Below are 16,673 nucleotides of genomic sequence, written 5' to 3' on the forward strand. Positions count from 1 at the left end.
TTGGCCACCTAATGAGGTCACATTGATACCATGATGGACACAGAGTAAAGTTTTCTAGGTGGACCCCCAATCCTGGGGTTTGAGGGAGGGGGGAGGGGAATTATTTACAGAAGAACCAACTCAATAAGTTTTTCTCTAACAAGCACAATTACCCCACATGTCCATTTTGCCCTAAAACAAACAAGCATCAAGGTTTCTCTTCATCAGAGGAATGCGAATTATTTCAGGAGCAAATAATACTTTCTGTTCAAAGTCAAACATTGTTCTCTAGAATTGTAATCTGCTTTTAAATTTTTTTTCTACAAAAAACCCCAAAGGAGCCAGCCTAATAATGAATACCAAATACATTCTACAACAATCAGTAATATTTAGTAAATTAATTCCTTAACAGTCATTCCACCCAATGCAATAAAATCTGGCACCTTCTCACCTAAGTACTGAGTCCTGCTTCCCTTTAGTTGCTTATGCATTCCATACCCGCTTTAGCATTTTCAACCACACCCCAAACAGTACTAATCACTAATGTAAGTACTCAAATAAGCTGATTAATAATTCAGATTAACTGAGGTGTATACACTAGAAGCCAACATTTTATTCTAACCATTTTCTTCCCTAGAATTATATAGCCATAAAGCTAGAGAGAATTTTAAAGCTTACTGAGTTCAACTATTCTACCCATATTTGGCTCTTATTTATAACATGACCTCTGCTGAAGCATTGGCTGCCGGGCCCTGGGGCCTCTGGAATCATCTTTGGCAGTTTGTTTTTTTTTTTTTTAACATTTATTTATTTTTGAGAGACAGAGAGACAGAGCATGAGTGAGGGAGGGGCACAAAATCCAAAGCAGGCTCCAGGCTCTGAGCTGTCAGCACAGAGCTCGACGTGGGGCTTGAACCCACGAACTGAGGTCATGACCTGAGCTGAAGTAGGACCCTTAACCAACTGAGCCACCCTGGTACCCCACATCTTTGGCAGTTTTAAGTGAAGTATTCCCTTAGCACTTCTTCTCCCTGGTCCTGGAGAGTCCAGATTTTTTAAATATATCCCTTAAGAATACTTGGTCGGTTTTCTTAGCATACAATTGTATGAAGTACTAAAAGTGGTATTCGTTACCTATTGCTTTTATTTCCACTCCATATCAGATTTCATCGAATCTAAAATGCCATCAACTGTAAGAGACACCATTATTTTTATCCCATCAAGAAAGAAAAAAAGCTGTCAAACTATGACATGCCATCAATTATAAAACATACCCTGGCATCAAAGATGATAAAATGTGAAAACAACGTGAGTCTTACTATCAATGAAACATGGCAGATTTTCATCAGTATTTGTGATATTGTATTATACCTAAGCATTGACTGACCCCTCTAATTTTTTTCTTTCCAAAGTGCCCTCTGAGTGGGTATAATACTGGCTCTTGGCCTCAAGTATATCGTATTTACCATGTTAAGAAAGTAGACACCTCTGTTATATTTTTTCTTTAGATTTAAATCAAGATTCAACTTTACATTTCATTTGATGAGCTTTGGTATCTATTGAGACAAAGGAGTTTTTTCTCTTTTTTCCTATCAGTTTGATAAATAATACTAAAACTTTTTCTTTCATTTACCTATATACTACTTAGTTGTGAGGGGCAATTTCTTTAGGAATTCTGCATAAGTAGATATGTTCTATAATTCCATTTTGGTGTTTAACTTTTCAGATTAAGAACTAGTTGAAAACAAATGTGCAATAATAGGAAAAAGTACACAAGATAAATATTATTTAAAATATTATATTAAATATTTAATATAATAAAATATATTAAATAAACATTTAAGATAATATATCTCAATATATTAATATATAGTTAAGGTAAATATTATTCAGCCATTAAAAATCATGATATGTTATAAAAGAATATTTAATAACTCTCAAATGTTCATGATATTTTTTTTTTTTAATTTTTTTTTTTTTAACGTTTATTTCATTCTTGAGACAGAGAGAGACAGAGCATGAACGGGCGAGGGGCAGAGAGAGAGGGAGACACAGAATCGGAAACAGGCTCCAGGCTCTGAGCCATCAGCCCAGAGCCCGACGCGGGGCTCGAACTCACAGACCGCGAGATCGTGACCCGGGCTGAAGTCGGACGCTCAACCGACTGAGCCACCCAGGCGCCCCTGTTCATGATATATTAAGTAAGAAAAGCCAGTAATGAAAGTATATGAGTATACACATAATATAACAAATAATGCATTTAAAACAAGTAAGATCTTTTTGCTCTTTTCCCTCCAATATGTATACACAAGCATTTAAGAAATATTTTTAAAAGTGCCTGGGTGTCTTAGTCAGTTGAGCTGGACTCTTGATTTAGGCTTAGGTCAAGATCTCATGGTTCATGGCTTTGAGCCCCACATCAGGCTCTGTGCTGACAGCCTGCTTGGGATTCTCTCCCTACCCCTCTCTCTTTGCCCCCCCCCCCCACACTCATATTCTCTCTCTCTCTCTCTCTCAAAATAAATAAATAAACTCAAAAAAAAAAAAAAAAGAAAAAGAAAATATTAGCTAGATTTCTGCCAAGGAGATAGAAATCCAGGAGAAAATGAAATGGTATTTCAGATGTCCTCTTGGGAGTAATTTAGTTCATTTCAGTATTCAATATGAAAACTTCCCCTCACTTTTAGAACAAGCAGGACACCAACAAGGCTTGGCATGCCATGTGTCTTCCCACGCAAGCCTGCCTTCTCATGTCTGCTGCAGTAACCAGCCCAAACAAGAAAAGGGGCCTAGATTCTTGGACACATGGTAGGAACAAGAGTTCTTAAAACTGCCGATCATATGACTTTTGCATCTTCTTTCTTTTCCCCTCCTTTTAATGGCTAGCAGAGATCTTTTGGGGTAGAAGGAAAATTGTAAAAACAAAACAAAACTCATAACTTGATAATTTGAAACAATAACCACGGAAGTCGTTATTCCACTCATGCCTGTTTCAGGCCTATGCAAACAACTAGAAATAAGAACAAGGGTCTAACTTTTCTCAAGAGCCCACAGAGCTCTATCTCCTCACAGAGTGTATGTGTGTGTGAATGTCGAGTAAAAAGAAGAAAGAGAGACTGAGAGGGAATAAATATGTACAACTTTTGTAATCAGGGGAAAACAAATGTTCTTTAAAAAAAATAAAAGAGGGGCACCTGGGTGACTCAGTTGGTTAAGCGTCTGACTTCAGCTCAGGTCATGACCTCACGGTTTGTGAGTTCAAGTCCCGCATCAGGCTCTGTGCTGACAGACAGCTAAGAGCCTGGATGGAGCCTGCTTCGGATTCTGTGTCTCCCTCTCTCTCTGCCCTTCCCCACTCATGCTCTGTCTCTGTCTCTCAAAAGTAAATAAACATTAAAAAAAAATTTTTAAATAAAAAATAAAAGAATAAACAGAAAATTTATTCACATTACTAGCCAAGAGTTAATAAATAAATCGCTTAAATACAGAAGACAATATATAATTATTAAGTTGAAATCATAGTTATCAAATTTGAATCCTGCAAAAATTTACCTTTCATCCCATATGTTCTATGAAAATTTACTGTGTATTCACCCATAAAGAAAATATCAATAACTCAGGGGCACCGGGTGGCTCAGTCGGTTAAGCGGCTGACTTCAACTCAGGTCATGATCTCACAGTTCGTAACTTCAAGCCCCGCGTCAGGCTCTGTGCTGACAGCTCAGAGCCTGGAGCCTGCTTCAGATTCTGTCTCCCCTCTCTCTCTGCCCCTCCCCCGCTCGTGCTCTCTGTCTCTCAAAACTGAATAAATGTTAACAAAAAATTTTTAAAAAGAAAATGTCAATAACTCTACAAAGGAAAACTGAAATTAATAAGAACAGTCATTTAAATTTTAAAACTCAACCACTCAGAGCTAAAAACCACACAGGTAAGGATAGCACCTGTCTTACTCTGAAGCACGGAGCCTGGGACACAGTAACGCACCCCATAGGCGTGTGTTGAAGACACAGTGTACCAGGCAGTTTTAGCATCACTATCTTATGTAAATCCTCCACACACACCCACGTTTCCCCCAGTCTGACAGATAAGGAACCGGGGGCCCACATGGGTTTAGGCACATGTACAGATCTATACAAAGAGCTTGTGTTCACACCCAAGCCTACCTGGCTACAAAGCCTATGACGCTTCCCATATTTCTTACCCCTTTAATGGTAACCATCACATGGCCTTCGGATCCTTTCCAGTCATAAAATTAATAAATAGACACCAAAATTCATGAATCTGCTACTTAGTCTTCTCCACTAGAGATTTCCATTCCAGTAGAGATTCCTTGATTTTTCATGAGAAATCTGTGTACATAGATTTACCACCCACACACATATTTATAAGTAAAAATTAAAATGAAACTTCATACTGATCTCCACACAGTCTTGATTATGTCAGCTTGGCAAGACCGGATAATAGATAAATATCATTTTGAGAATAATAAAACAGACCAAATAAATCAAACTAAGCACCCTCCAATCTCATCTCAACTTGGTGTGGTTAAAGACAGAAAAAAAATTAATGAAGATATCAGACTAAAACATGAAAATATGAAAATATGATGGCATCTGAAAATATGATGACAAAGGATAGCTTTTTCTCCTTGGTGAATACAGACATCACCTTCAACTATTCCTTCCAAATAAAGCTATATATTCTCCTATTTATTCATTTTTTGTTAAAAATAAGCATGACTGAAAGCAAGAATATACATAAAAGTCCATGAAACCAAACAGAAAAAGAGAAGGTGCTGAGACTGTACAAATATCCTGTGATATTATACATATTTTTTACGTATCAAAACCAAAACCAGAAAGAAATCAATGTTTAGACATTACCTTCCTGGAATCTGATCTGGCTGGGATATAAATATAATGCCCCAAACGAGTATCAAACGGTACGGTACATGGCCTCTTTCCAGGTGTCCTGGTGTCTGGCCCGTCTCCACAAGTTTCCATAGCTGAAGATGTCATTGACGGATTAAGTCTTGCTAGTTCTTCACTCAGTTGATCCACAAGAAGTTGTTGTTCTATTATTTTTTCATTCTTTGTAAAAGAGAGATGAACATTTTTAAAATAGAGAACCCCAGTAAGTGTGTAATGATTAAAAATAAATTGTACATTGCCCGAACTCATGACTACCTTAACAGAACCATAAAACCTCACTGCTCCACAGACTAGCCTTCTGGTGTTCACCAGACGGTTCTGAGTGATAAAAACTTTTGAATAGTAAGCAGTGACAAAGAGAACCTGAAGAATTAAATACTCAAAGTAAATGCCCCATACATTTTGATTGGTTGGTTTGCCAACCTGAAGCATTCTGATTAGCTGATCTCTATAAATGTTTGGCCTTCCTGAGTGAAATCCAAGCAGTAACAGGAAAGAAGAAAGTTGAAAAGGGGAGAAAGAACTACAAATGGCAGAGGTGGCTGCAAAGGAGACTAACTGGTAACAGGTGCAGTGAAGTGAAAGCCTTTACTCAGGGCAAAAGAAAGCCTAAAGCACAAAGAGATAAAAGATAGGTAGCTGGTAGTCCTGGGAGGAAAAAGAACTGGAAAGCAAAGGCTGAACAAATTGTGTCAGGAGTGTGTGTGTGTGTGTGTGTGTTAGCTTTCTATGTATCCTCTAGAGAAACTTTGTCAACTATACCCAATGCAGAAAGCTCTAACATCAATCTCCTGTTTTATCAGCACAAAATTATGTAAACAAGAAACTGTCATTCATCTTAATACTTCACACGTACTACACTGTTAAATAGGGGAAAAAAACCCTAAAGTTTTACAGTGCTCATGCTAAGCTATAAGAAAGAAACCTTATTAAAAATTCATATATTCAGATAATTAAAATATATGCCAATGGCATAGAAGCTGAGGCAGGGGGTGTGATATGGAGTCTTTACACTGTCTGGGAAAGAGTGAAAATACCAATAATATTAGACTTTATTAAATCAAGGGTGCATGGTACACTCTCTAGGGTAACCACCAATAACTAAAAGAGTAAAAGTATAACACCTAAGCTAATGAAGTAAAAATAGAAAAATTTAAAAAACACAATTAATCCAAAAGAAGATAAGGAGAGAAAAAGGAACGCAGAGCAGTTAGGATAAGTAAAAACCACAATGGTGGGATTAGAACCACAATATGAAAGGAATTATGTTAAATTCAGAAATGAACTAAGTAATCCAATTAAAAGATTACAATATGTCAGGGGATTGTAAAATTATCTAACTTGCTGCTTCCAAGAAACACAACTAAAATAGACCCACGAAGATTAAAAATAAGGTGGAAAAGAGACACCAGGTAATGTTAATCAAAAGAAAGCTGGTAGAGCTATGTGAATACCTAAGTAGACTTTAAGGCAAAAGCCACTGGAAAAGGTAAAAAATATTAAAACAGTCAATTCACCAGAATGATGTAACAGTCATCATTTCTATGTACTTAATAACACAGCTTCAATATGTATAATGCAAAAATTGTTAGTACTGGGGAGCCGGGATGGCTCAGTTGGTTAAGCGTCTGATCTCACAGTTTGTGAGTTCAAGCCCTCCGGCCAGCTCTGTGCTGAAAGCTCAGAGCCTGCTTCAGATTCTCTGTCTCCCTCCCTCTCTCTCTCTCCCCTCCCTTGCTTGTGCTAAGATAAATAAATAAACAATAAAAAAAGTTGTTAGTACTTCATGGAAAAGGAAGACAAATCCAAAATTGTAGCAAAAGATTGTAACATCACTCTAAATTACTGATATAACAAAAAGACCCAAAAATGAATAAAAATATAGATATGATTAACAAGATTACCACCACCCAATAATTACAGAATACATATTCCTTTCCAGTACATCTGTAATACCTACAAAAATTGGCCTTATGCTAAGCCATGACACAAGTTTCTTTTTTTTTTTTAACGTTTATTTATTTTTGAGACAGAGAGAGACAGACCATGAACAGGGGCAGGGCAGAGAGAGAGGGAGACACAGAATGGGAAGCAGGCTCCAGGCTCCGAGCCATCAGCCCAGAGCCCGACGCAGGGCTCGAACTCACGCACTGCGAGATCATGACCTGAGCCGAAGTCGGACGTTCAACCAACTGAGCCACCCAGGCGCCCCTGCAAGTTTCAACACATTCAAAGGACTGAAATCATATGGACCACAATGCAATTAAGCCAAAAATTCATAAAAAGAAATCCTCCATGTGTTGGAAATAAAGTAACTTGTTACCCATGAGTCGGATAAAAGTCATAGTAAATATAAGGAAATATTTTGAGCAGGTAAACTTAGGAGGAAATCTATAACTTAAATGCACATATTATAAAAGAAGAAAAGCTAAAAATCAATGAACTAAGAATCCTTCTAAAGAATTTAGGAAGATTACCAGCAATGAAAGTGAATCAGTAATCAAAAAACTCCCAAGAAACAAAAAGTCCAGGACCAGAGAGCTTCACAGGTGAATTCTACCAAACATTTAAAGAATAATTCTTCTCAAACTATTCCAAAAAATACAAGAGGAAGGAAAACTTCCAAATTCACTCTATGAGGTCCAGCATTACCCTGATCCTAAATCAGACAAAGACACCACAAAAAGAGAAAACTACAGTCCAATATCCTTCGTGAATATAGATGCAAAAATCCTCAACAAAATACTAGCAAACCAAATCCAACAATACATTTAAAAAAATCCTTCAGCACAATCAAGTGTGATTTATTCCTGGGATGCAAGGGTGATTCAATATTCACAGTCAATGTGATATATCACATCAATAAGAGAAAGGATAAAAACCAAATGGTCATTTGAACAGATGCAGAAAAAGCATTTGACAAAGTACAATATCCATTCATGAGAGAAACCTTCAACAAAGTAGGTTTAGAGGGAACATACCAAAACATAATCAAGAACTTAGGGGCGCCTGGGTGGCGCAGTCGGTTAAGCGTCCGACTTCAGCCAGGTCACGATCTCGCGGTCCGTGAGTTCGAGCCCCGCGTCGGGCTCTGGGCTGATGGCTCAGAGCCTGGAGCCTGTTTCTGATTCTGTGTCTCCCTCTCTCTCTGCCCCTCCCCCATTCATGCTCTGTCTCTCTCTGTCCCAAAAATAAATAAACATTGAAAAAAAAAAATTAAAAAAAAAAAAGAACTTATATGAAAAATCCACAGAGAACATCAATGGGAAAAACTGAGAGCTTTTCCTCAAAGGTTAGGAACAAAACAAGAATATCCACTCTTACCACTATTTTTTTAAGTTTATTTATTTATTTTGAGAGAGAATGAGAGGAAGACAGCAAGGGAGAGAGGGGCAGACAGAGAGGGAGAAAGAGAATCCCAAGCAGGCTCTGCACTGTCAGCATGGAGCCCGATGTGAGGCTTGAACTCACAAACTGTGAGATCATAACCTGAGCTGAAATCAAGAGTTGGACACTCAATCAACTGAGCCACCCAGGCACCCACCACTTTTTAAAAAATATTTATTTATTTTGATAAAGAGAGAGGTAGAGAGAGGGGGGACAGAGAGAATCTCAAGCAGGCTCCCATCAGCACAGAGCCAGATGCGGGGCTTGATCTCATAAACTGTGAGATCGTGACCTGAGATGAAACCAAGAGTTGGATGCTTAACTGACTGAGCCACCCAGGTGCCCCTCACTCTTACCACTTTTATGTACTGGAAGTCCTAGCCACAGCAATCAGACAACAAAAAGAAATAAAAGGTATCCAAATTGGTAAGGAAGAAGTAAAACTCTATTTGCAGAGGACATGACACTATATATAGAAAATCCTAAAGACTCCACCAAAAAGCTGCTAGAATTGATCAATGAATTCAGTAGTCACAAGATACAAAATCAAAGTTCAGAAATCTGTCTCATTCCTCTACACTAATTATGAAGCAGCAGAAAGAAAATTAAATAACCCCATTTACGACTGCACCAAAAATAATAAAATATTTAGGAAGAAACTTAACCAAAGAGGTGGAAGACTTGTATAGGTGAAAACTATAAAATATTGATGAAAGTAATTGAAGACACACAAAGAAATGGAAAGACACTCCATGCTTATGGATTGGAAGAATACTGTGAAAATGTCTATACTACTCAAAGCAATCTACACATAGAAGGCAATCCCTATCAAGATAGCAACAGGATTTTTCAAAGAACTAGAACAAACAATCTTACAATTTCTATGGGACCACAAAAGACCCTGAATAGCCCGAGCAATCTTCAAAAAGAAAAACAAAACTGGAGGCATCTCAATTCCCAAGTTATATCACAAAAATAAAAGCAAAAATAAACTATTGGGACTACATCAAAATAAAAAGGTTCTGTACAGTGAAGGACATAATCGATGAAACTAAAAGGTAAACCTACCGGATGGGAGAAGATATTTGCAAATGATATACTCGATAAAGGATTAGTATCCAAAATATGTAAAGAACTGATACAACTCAACAACCCAAAAAACAAATAATCCAATTTAAAAATGTGCAGAAGTCACAAACAGACATTTCTTCAAAGAAGACATCCAGATGGCCAACAGACACAGGAAAATTTGCTCAACATCTCTCATCATCAGGGAAATGTAAATCAAAACTACAATGAGATACCACCTCACACCTGTCAGAATGGCTAAAATCAACAACACAAGAAACAGCAGGTGTTAGGGAGATGTGGAGAAGAAGGAACCTTCTTACACTACTGGTGGGAATGCAAACTGGTGCAGCCACTGTGGAAAATAGTATGGAGGTTCCTCAAAACATTAAAAATAAAACTACCCTAGGATCCAGTAATCACACTACTGAGTATTTATCTCCAAAATACAAAAACATTAATTCAAAGGGATACATACACCCTTATGTTTTTAGCAGTATTATTTTTTTAATGTGTTATTTATTTGTTTGTTTTGTTCAAACGCCAAGTTAGTTTCTTCAGGTGTAGAACTTAGTGATTCATCACTTACATATAACACCCAGTGCTTATGCCAACAAGTGCCCTCCTTAATGCCCATCAACCATTTAGCCCATTCCCCCAACCCAACACCCCATCAGCAACCTTCAGTTTGCTCTCTGTATTTAAGAGTCTCTTATGGTTTGACTCCCTTTCTGTTTTTATCTTATTTTTCCTTCCCTTCCCCTGTTTGTTTTGTTTCTTAAATTCCACATATGAGTGAAATCATATGATATTTGCCTTTCTCTGACTATTTTGCGTTGCATAATACATTCTAGTTCCATCCACATTGTTGCAAATGGCAAAATTTCATTCTGACTGCTGAGTAATATTCCATGGTGTCTGTGTGTGTGTGTGTGTGTGTGTGTGTGTGTGTATTTGTATAATTTGGCTATTGTTGATAGTGACAGCAGCATTATTTACAATAGCCAAGAAATGGAAGCAGCCTAAATGTCCACCAATAGATGAATGGATAAAGAAGATGTGGCATTTACACATATAGCATATATATACACATCATATATATATAATGTGTATATATATGAATATTATTCAGCCATAAAAAAGAATGAAATCCTGTCTTTTGCAAGGACAAAAATGGATCCAGAGACTATAAATGCCAAATAACATAAGTCAGAGAAATACAAATATTATATTATTTCACTCATATGTAAAATTTAAGAAATAAACAAGCAAAGGAAATTTTAAAAAGAGAAAGACAGAGGTGATCCGGCCGTTCAGATTTAAAAGAGCCGCTTCTGAGCACTAGGCTCCATTGAGGAGTGAAACTAAACAGGAAGGGAGAAGGTTCACAGAATTCTTTATAACCTCTATGTTAAATAATGTCAACAGGATGCTGAGAACAAGATCTGTCGAGGAAATTCCACAACTAAATGATGAAAACTGATGGTACCTGAAAAGAAAGTCCTGGGAGATTCTGGGAAGATGGCGGCGTAGGAGGACGCTGGGCTCACCTCGCATCCTGCTGATCACTTAGATTCCACCTACACCTGCCTAAATAACCCAGAAAACCGCCAGAGGATTAGCAGAACAGAGTCACCGGACCCAAGTGCAGACGAGAGGCCCACGGAAGAGGGTAGGAAGGGTGGCGAGGCGGTGCGCGCTCCACGGACTGGCGGGAGGGAGCCGGGGCGGAGGGGCGGCTCGCCGGCCAAGCAGAGCCCCCGAGTCCGGCTTGCAAAAGCGGAGGGGCCTGACGGACTGTGTTCCGACAGCAAGCGCGACTTAGCGTCTGGGAGGTCATAAGTTAACAGCTCTGCTCGGAAAGCGGGAAGGCTGGAGGACAAAGGGAGGGTGAGCTGCGGAGCCCCCGGACGACAGAGCTCAGTTTGGCGGGGAACAAAGGCGCTCGCCAGCGCCATCTCCCCCGCCCATCCCCCAGCCAAAATCCCAAAGGGAACCGGTTCCTGCCAGGGAACTTGCTCCCTCCGCGCGAACACCCAACTCTGTGCTTCTGCGGAGCCAAACCTCCGGCAGCGATCTGACTCCCTCCGGCTGCCACAGGGCCCCTCCTGAAGTGGATCACCTAAGGAGAAGCGAGCTAAGCCTGCCCCCCCTGCCGCCGTGCACCTTGCCTTCCCACCCCAGCTAATACGCCAGATCCCCAGCATCACAAGCCTGGCAGTGTGCAAGTAGCCCAGACGGGCCACGCCACCCCACAGTGAATCCCGCCCCTAGGAGAGGGGAAGAGAAGGCACACACCAGTCTGACTGTGGCCCCAGCGGTGGGCTGGGGGCAGACATCAGGTCGGACTGCGGCCCCGCCCACCAACTCCAGTTATACACCACAGCACAGGGGAAGTGCCCTGCAGGCCCTCAACACACCAGGGACTATCCAAAATGACCAAGCGGAAGAATTCCCCTCAGAAGAATCTCCAGGAAATAACAACAGCTAATGAGCTGATCAAAAAGGATTTAAATAATATAACAGAAAGTGAATTTAGAATAATAGTCATAAAATTAATCGCTGGGCTGGAAAACAGCATACAGGACAGCAGAGAATCTCTTGCTACAGACATCAGGGGACTAAGGAACAGTCACGAGGAGCTGAAAAACGCTTTAAAGGAAATGGAAAACAAAATGCAAACCACCACGGCTCGGATGGAAGAGGCAGAGGAGAGAATAGGTGAACTAGAAGATAAAGTTATGGAAAAAGAGGAAGCTGAGAAAAAGAGAGATAAAAAAATCCAGGAGTATGAGGGGAAAATTAGAGAACTAAGTGATACACTAAAAAGAAATAATATACGCATAATTGGTATCCCAGAGGAGGAAGAGAGAGGGAAAGGTGCTGAAGGGGTACTTGAAGAAATAATAGCTGAGAACTTCCCTGAAATGGGGAAGGAAAAAGGCATTGAAATCCAAGAGGCACAGAGAACTCCCTTCAGACGTAACTTGAATCGATCTTCTGCACGACATATCATAGTGAAACTGGCAAAATACAAGGATAAAGAGAAAATTCTGAAAGCAGCAAGGGGTAAACGTGCCCTCACATATAAAGGGAGACCTATAAGACTCGTGACTGATCTCTCTTTTGAAACTTGGCAGGCCAGAAAGAATTGGCACGAGATTTTCAGGGTGCTAGACAGCAAAAATATGCAGCCAAGAATCCTTTATCCAGCAAGTCTGTCATTTAGAATAGAAGGAGAGATAAAGGTCTTCCCAAACAAACAAAAACTGAAGGAATTTGTCACCACTAAACCAGCCCTACAAGAGATCCTAAGGGGGAGCCTGTGAGACAAAGTACCAGAGACATCACTACAAGCATAAAACATACAGACATCACAATGACTCTAAACCCGTATCTTTCTATAATAACACTGAATGTAAATGGATTAAATGCGCCAACCAAAAGACATAGGGTATCAGAATGGATAAAAAAACAAGACCCATCTATTTGCTGTCTACAAGAGACTCATTTTAGACCTGAGGACACCTTTAGATTCAGAGTGAGGGGATGGAGAACTATTTATCATGCTACTGGAAGCCAGAAGAAAGCTGGAGTAGCCATACTTATATCAGACAAACTAGACTTTAAATTAAAGGCTGTAACAAGAGATGAAGAAGGACATTATATAATAGTTACAGGGTCTATCCATCAGGAAGAGCTAACAATTATAAATGTCTATGCGCCGAATACCGGAGCCCCCAAATATATAAAACAATTACTCATAAACAGAAGCAACCTTATTGATAAGAATGTGGTAATTGCTGGGGACTTTAACACCCCACTTACAGAAATGGATAGATCATCTAGACACACGGTCAATAAAGAAACAAGGGCCCTGAATGAGACACTGGATCAGATGGACTTGACAGATATATTTAGAACTCTGCATCCCAAAGCAACAGAATATACTTTCTTCTCGAGTGCACATGGAACATTCTCCAAGATAGATCATATACTGGGTCACAAAACAGCCCTTCATAAGTTTACAAGAATTGAAATTATACCATGCATACTTTCAGACCACAATGCTATGAAGCTTGAAATCAACCACAGGAAAAAGTCTGGAAAACCTCCAAAAGCATGGAGGTTAAAGAACACCCTACTAACGAATGAGTGGGTCAACCAGGCAATTAGAGAAGAAATCAAAAAATATATGGAAACAAACGAAAATGAAAATACAACAATCCAAACGCTTTGGGACGCAGCGAAGGCAGTCCTGAGAGGAAAATACATTGCAATCCAGGCCTATCTCAAGAAACAAGAAAAATCCCAAATACAAAATCTAACAGCACACCTAAAGGAAATAGAAGCAGAACAGCAAAGGCAGCCTAAACCCAGCAGAAGAAGAGAAATAATAAAGATCAGAGGAGAAATAAACAATATACAATCTAAAAAAACTGTAGAGCAGATCAACGAAACCAAGAGTTGGTTTTTTGAAAAAATAAACAAAATTGACAAACCTCTAGCCAGGCTTCTCAAAAAGAAAAGGGAGATGACCCAAATAGATAAAATCATGAATGAAAATGGAATTATTACAACCAATCCCTCAGAGATACAAACAATTATCAGGGAATACTATGAAAAATTATATGCCAACAAATTGGACAACCTGGAAGAAATGGACAAATTCCTGAACAGCCACACTCTTCCAAAACTCAATCAGGAGGAAATAGAAAGCTTGAACAGACCCATAACCAGCGAAGAAATTGAATCGGTTATCAAAAATCTCCCAACAAATAAGAGTCCAGGACCAGATGGCTTCCCAGGGGAGTTCTACCAGACGTTTAAAGCAGAGATAATACCTATCCTTCTCAAGCTATTCCAAGAAATAGAAAGGGAAGGAAAACTTCCAGACTCATTCTATGAAGCCAGTATTACTTTGATTCCTAAACCAGACAGAGACCCAGTAAAAAAAGAGAACTACAGGCCAATATCCCTGATGAATATGGATGCCAAAATTCTCAATAAGATACTAGCAAATCGAATTCAACAGCATATAAAAAGAATTATTCACCATGATCAAGTGGGATTCATTCCTGGGATGCAGGGCTGGTTCAACATTCGCAAATCAATCAACGTGATACATCACATTAACAAAAAAAAAGAGAAGAACCATATGATCCTGTCAATCGATGCAGAAAAGGCCTTTGACAAAATCCAGCACCCTTTCTTAATAAAAACCCTTGAGAAAGTCGGGATAGAAGGAACATACTTAAAGATCATAAAAGCCATTTATGAAAAGCCCACAGCTAACATCATCCTCAATGGGGAAAAACTGAGAGCTTTTTCCCTGAGATCAGGAACACGACAGGGATGCCCACTCTCACCGTTGTTGTTTAACATAGTGCTGGAAGTTCTAGCATCAGCAATCAGACAACAAAAGGAAATCAAAGGCATCAAAATTGGCAAAGATGAAGTCAAGCTTTCGCTTTTTGCAGATGACATGATATTATACATGGAAAATCCGATAGACTCCACCAAAAGTCTGCTAGAACTGATACATGAATTCAGCAAAGTTGCAGGATACAAAATCAATGTACAGAAATCAGTTGCATTCTTATACACTAACAATGAAGCAACAGAAAGACAAATAAAGAAACTGATCCCATTCACAATTGCTCCAAGAAGCATAAAATACCTAGGAATAAATCTAACCAAAGATGTAAAGGATCTGTATGCTGAAAACTATAGAAAGCTTATGAAGGTAATTGAAGAAGATTTAAAGAAATGGAAAGACATTCCCTGCTCATGGATTGGAAAAATAAATATTGTCAAAATGTCAATACTACCCAAAGCTATCTACACATTCAATGCAATCCCAATCAAAATTGCACCAGCATTCTTCTCGAAACTAGAACAAGCAATCCTAAAATTCATATGGAACCACAAAAGGCCCCGAATAGCCAAAGGAATTTTGAAGAAGAAGACCAAAGCAGGAGGCATCACAATCCCAGACTTCAGCCTCTACTACAAAGCTGTCATCATCAAGACAGCATGGTATTGGCACAAAAACAGACACACAGACCAATGGAATAGAATAGAAACCCCAGAACTAGACCCACAAACATATGGCCAACTCATCTTTGACAAAGCAGGAAAGAACATCCAATGGAAAAAAGACAGCCTCTTTAACAAATGGTGCTGGGAGAACTGGACAGCAACATGCAGAAGGTTGAAACTAGACCACTTTCTCACACCATTTACAAAAATAAACTCAAAATGGATAAAGGACCTAAATGTGAGACAGGAAACCATCAGAACCTTAGAGGAGAAAGCAGGAAAAGACCTCTCTGACCTCAGCCGTAGCAATCTCTTACTCGACACATCCCCAAAGGCAAGGGAATTAAAAGCAAAAGTGAATTACTGGGACCTTATGAAGATAAAAAGCTTCTGCACAGCAAAGGAAACAACCAACAAAACTAAAAGGCAACCAACGGAATGGGAAAAGATATTTGCAAATGACATATCGGACAAAGGTCTAGTATCTAAAATCTATAAAGAGCTCACCAAACTCCACACCCGAAAAACAAATAACCCAGTGAAGAAATGGGCAGAAAACATGAATAGACACTTCTCTAAAGAAGACATCCAGATGGCCAACAGGCACATGAAAAGATGTTCAGCGTCGCTCCTTATCAGGGAAATACAAATCAAAACCACACTCAGGTATCACCTCACGCCAGTCAGAGTGGCCAAAATGAACAAATCAGGAGACTATAGATGCTGGAGAGGATGTGGAGAAACGGGAACCCTCTTGCACTGTTGGTGGGAATGTAAATTGGTGCAGCCGCTCTGGAAAGCAGTGTGGAGGTTCCTCAGAAAATTAAAAATAGACCTACCCTATGACCCAGCAATAGCACTGCTAGGAATCTACCCAAGGGATACAGGAGTACTGATGCATAGGGGCACTTGTACCCCAATGTTCATAGCAGCACTCTCAACAATAGCCAAATTATGGAAAGAGCCTAAATGTCCATCAACTGATGAATGGATAAAGAAATTGTGGTTTATATACACAATGGAATACTACGTGGCAATGAGAAAAAATGAAATATGGCCTTTTGTAGCAACGTGGATGGAACTGGAGAGTGTGATGCTAAGTGAAATAAGCCATACAGAGAAAGACAGATACCATATGGTTTCACTCTTATGTGGATCCTGAGAAACTTAACAGGAACCCATGGGGGAGGGGAAGGAAAAAAAAAAAAAAAAAAAAGGACGTTAGAGTGGGAGAGAGCCAAAGCATAAGAGACTGTTAAAAACTGA

The 16,673-nt window shown here is 39.3% G+C and overlaps 1 protein-coding gene across 1 annotated transcript in view; it reads right to left on the minus strand.

The window, feature by feature from the left end:
• Positions 1 to 16,673, minus strand: part of KIF27 (kinesin family member 27) — a 91,151-nt gene that overhangs the window by 50,118 nt on the left and 24,360 nt on the right. The window contains exon 5 of the mRNA XM_047102838.1: positions 4,863 to 5,069. Coding sequence (XP_046958794.1) covers positions 4,863 to 5,069 — 207 coding nt within the window. The remainder of the gene's footprint in view (positions 1 to 4,862; positions 5,070 to 16,673) is intronic.

This window comes from Lynx rufus, unplaced genomic scaffold, assembly GCF_022079265.1.
Source record: "Lynx rufus isolate CCGP_SWC_20201006 ecotype Redwood Valley unplaced genomic scaffold, mLynRuf1.p SCAF_10, whole genome shotgun sequence".
Lineage (NCBI taxonomy): Eukaryota > Metazoa > Chordata > Mammalia > Carnivora > Felidae > Lynx > Lynx rufus.